Raw genomic sequence first — 542 nt, 5'->3', positions numbered from 1 at the left:
TCTTTTTCTCTTTTGGTCGAAAGTTTTCCTTGCTGTTTGTTATAACAATGTGCATTTGCAGCGCAGTTCACTGGCGTCCTTGCGCGAAAGGGGAACGTCTGTTGGTCGTCAGGAAGTACAGACCTTGAGCGCTTCTGCAAATATGGGCAAGTATAAATAAAGTAAAATAAAATGTAAATATCGTTAAAATGTAAGTAAAGTTTCAGACTGTAAGTAAAGACGAAATATAAACGAATTCAAAATGTAGATAATGTCAGAACAGTAAATAAAGGCATAATGTAAATAATTAAAAAATATAAATGAAGTCAAATTCCTAATAAAGGAAAATGTAACTGAAATCAATATGAAGTGAAGTAAAATTTTTTCACGTAAAGTGAAAATTTTAAATTAATATGAAAATAAAGTTACAACGCAAATAGAATAAAGGTAACATATGAATAAAACCAAATTCAAAAATCAAATGGTAGAGAATTTTTCAAAGTAAACTCTCATTTTGTATACAGAGCTAAAATATAAATAAAGTTAGAGGCAAACCAACTCAG

The 542-nt window shown here is 29.3% G+C and overlaps 1 protein-coding gene across 1 annotated transcript in view; it reads right to left on the bottom strand.

Moving 5' to 3' along the window:
- Positions 1-3: 3 nt before the first annotated feature.
- LOC119588156 (inactive pancreatic lipase-related protein 1-like) overlaps positions 4-542 on the bottom strand; it is a 5101-nt gene continuing 4562 nt past the window's right edge. The window contains exon 8 of the mRNA XM_037936861.1: positions 4-134. Coding sequence (XP_037792789.1) covers positions 68-134 — 67 coding nt within the window. The 3' untranslated portion in view covers positions 4-67. The remainder of the gene's footprint in view (positions 135-542) is intronic.

This window comes from Penaeus monodon, chromosome 23 (assembly GCF_015228065.2).
Source record: "Penaeus monodon isolate SGIC_2016 chromosome 23, NSTDA_Pmon_1, whole genome shotgun sequence".
Classification (NCBI taxonomy): Eukaryota; Metazoa; Arthropoda; class Malacostraca; order Decapoda; family Penaeidae; genus Penaeus; species Penaeus monodon.
This window is presented reverse-complemented; position numbering and strand designations above follow the sequence as displayed.